Source organism: Gavialis gangeticus, unplaced genomic scaffold (genome assembly GCF_001723915.1).
Source record: "Gavialis gangeticus isolate Ggan-Ray unplaced genomic scaffold, GavGan_comp1, whole genome shotgun sequence".
Classification (NCBI taxonomy): Eukaryota; Metazoa; Chordata; order Crocodylia; family Gavialidae; genus Gavialis; species Gavialis gangeticus.
Genome location: NW_017728993.1, coordinates 23,472,611 through 23,474,932, shown reverse-complemented (window position 1 = coordinate 23,474,932; position 2,322 = coordinate 23,472,611). Strand labels below are relative to the sequence as shown.

General features: G+C 43.2%; 1 protein-coding gene across 1 annotated transcript in view; it reads right to left on the bottom strand.

The window, feature by feature from the left end:
• The window catches only part of MOB3C (MOB kinase activator 3C), an 86,591-nt gene that overhangs the window by 28,266 nt on the left and 56,003 nt on the right, over nt 1-2,322 (bottom strand). Inside the window, exon 3 of the mRNA XM_019501361.1 lies at nt 766-968. Coding sequence (XP_019356906.1) covers nt 766-968 — 203 coding nt within the window. The remainder of the gene's footprint in view (nt 1-765; nt 969-2,322) is intronic.

Sequence of the window (2,322 nt, the reverse complement as noted above, 5' to 3'; positions counted from 1 at the left end):
TACTATTCGGGCAGCTAAGAGGAAGTCAGTTAACTTAATGTCTCATTGTTCTTCGTGACACAGGTGTTAATGACTCTCTCTCCTTTTTAAGGGTCTTGATGCTCAGCTAATTGAGCTAACCTTTCTTAGGGCAATTCTGCTGCCCGCTAGCTGTCTTTCTTCTTCTACTTCACAGCTTTGGAGACTCTTTAGTTTTTTTCCAAATCATATATCTACCCATGGAAACCAGCATTCAGCAACAACTAGGGTTTCAGCTTCAGTTAAGCAGGACAGAAAGGGCAAGTCAGCTGAAGGTTAAGTCCCTGCTCTATGCTGCCATAAATCTGGAAAATTATTTTTCCCCTTCATTCTGCCTTTCAACAGCAAGGTGCATATTATACTCTACAGTGTGTTGTAGTCAAGAAAATATGGTAACATGCAGGCACCATGGCAGAGGCAGGGTATAAGGGATGATGTATAAAAGGGATCCAGTGATAATGGCCTTATGAACTTAGATGGGAAATTCTGCCTAATTGCAACAGACAGCTTAGGAGAAAGCATGGAGGTCTAACAAAGCAATAGGGATCATGGCTGACATTGCTGGCAGAACTACAGCAGACATCAATTTCCCGATAAGAAACCAGACGGGGAAAATCCAAAGAGCAAACAGGCACAAAGGTGAGGGCATCTGTGGGGGGCTGATGTTGTGCCGTCTCCCCGCCCACGGGATCATGTCACCCCCGTACAAAACAGACGGAGAGTTACCCTCGCAGACCATGTTCTTACCAAGGGCTCCAGCTCCCGGTGGTCGATGAGACTGAACTCCCTGATGAAGTAGTAGAAGTGCTTGTAGCAGGTGTTGACGTGTGCTTCAGCGCCCATGCTGATGATGCTGTCGAAGTGGTGGATGTAGACGTGGACGAAGACTCGGAAGAGGCGGGTGAGGATCTTGGTGCACACCTGCTGGAAGTTCTTGGGGAAGGGGATCCCTGCAAGACAGACACAAAAGGAGCCACTGGCAGGTCTCATATGCCTCTCAATTCCCAAGCAACAAACGTGCTGAAAGCCCGAGTGCATTATCATCTTAGTAACAATACAGAGTAATTCTCACCATGGCTCATTGCACTCATCGTAATCATCTCGCTGTTACCTTGTGCATCCCCGTTTGTTTTCCTGTAGCCACCTGTTGCCTCTCACATTACACTGAAAACCTAATTCTGTAAAGATTAATTCACACGCTTAACCGTAGGCACTGAGAGTTGTTTCACCGCGGTCAATAGGAAGTTCCCTGCTGAGTTTGTTAAACAAGCACTTGATTGGGATAGTTTAGCTAGCAAAGATCCTGCCTTGAGCATGGGGTTGGGCCAGACACAACTTCCTCAAGTCCCTTTCAGTCCTATTACCATAATATATCACATACAACATGCACCCCCTTTTTCATAAAAGCAGCTTTTCAAATTGCAGTGTTCATTATATATGTTAATATGGTAATAGGCTATAAGGTCATAGCAGTTTCTGTATCCTAGGCCTCTGCGGGGGGAGGGGCATGGGAGAGGAGGAAGGTGCAGGAGAAATAACAGAGCCAGAAAACAAGCATGCTGGGATCCCTAGCTGATGCTATTAGTTATTTCCTGATACTTTTCAAGGAAAGATTTTTTTTCTTCATTCTTTCTTTCAAAAGCAAGGTGTGTCTCTTACTCCAGGGCATGTTGTATATGAGATAATACAGTATTCTATGAGTTTAACAGGTTTTGCATCAGACTCCAGTCTACCAACCCCCCTCCCCCAAAAAGAAACAAAATCCAGATTATTTTCTTTGGCAAGAAATAAGGAAAATGACTGTCCCCTGGGAAGCGAAGTTAGGAACACGGGACCTGAAAGGGTCTCAAAGGCTGCTAGAAATATAAGGAAAAAAAATTCACCAAATAAAACCCCCCAAACATTCAAAAAAGTCTCTGGATTGGTAATACTGAAACAGGTAGTTTTGATGCTGTAGAGGGAAACACTTAGTTTTTAAATATCAAGAGGCTGTCTTGAGTTTAGTTTCAAGCAAACTGAGTCAAGTGCAAAGCACAATTTTTCCATTTCAATCTGCCTCACTGGAAAATGACAAAATTTTTTCTTGCAAAAAAAAATCACTATTGGTAAAATTATTTTCCAATGGAAGCATTTTTCAGCATTAAGAGGGAAAAAAAGGCCAGCCCTATTCAGACTATGTCAAGTTAAGCACATGCATCAGTTTTTCCAGGATTAATCATACCTTGGATTATAATTTCTTTTGTTAAGTGACTGTCCTTTCCTTCAGCAGATATACAGCACCTAGCACAACGGACACAAGCCCAC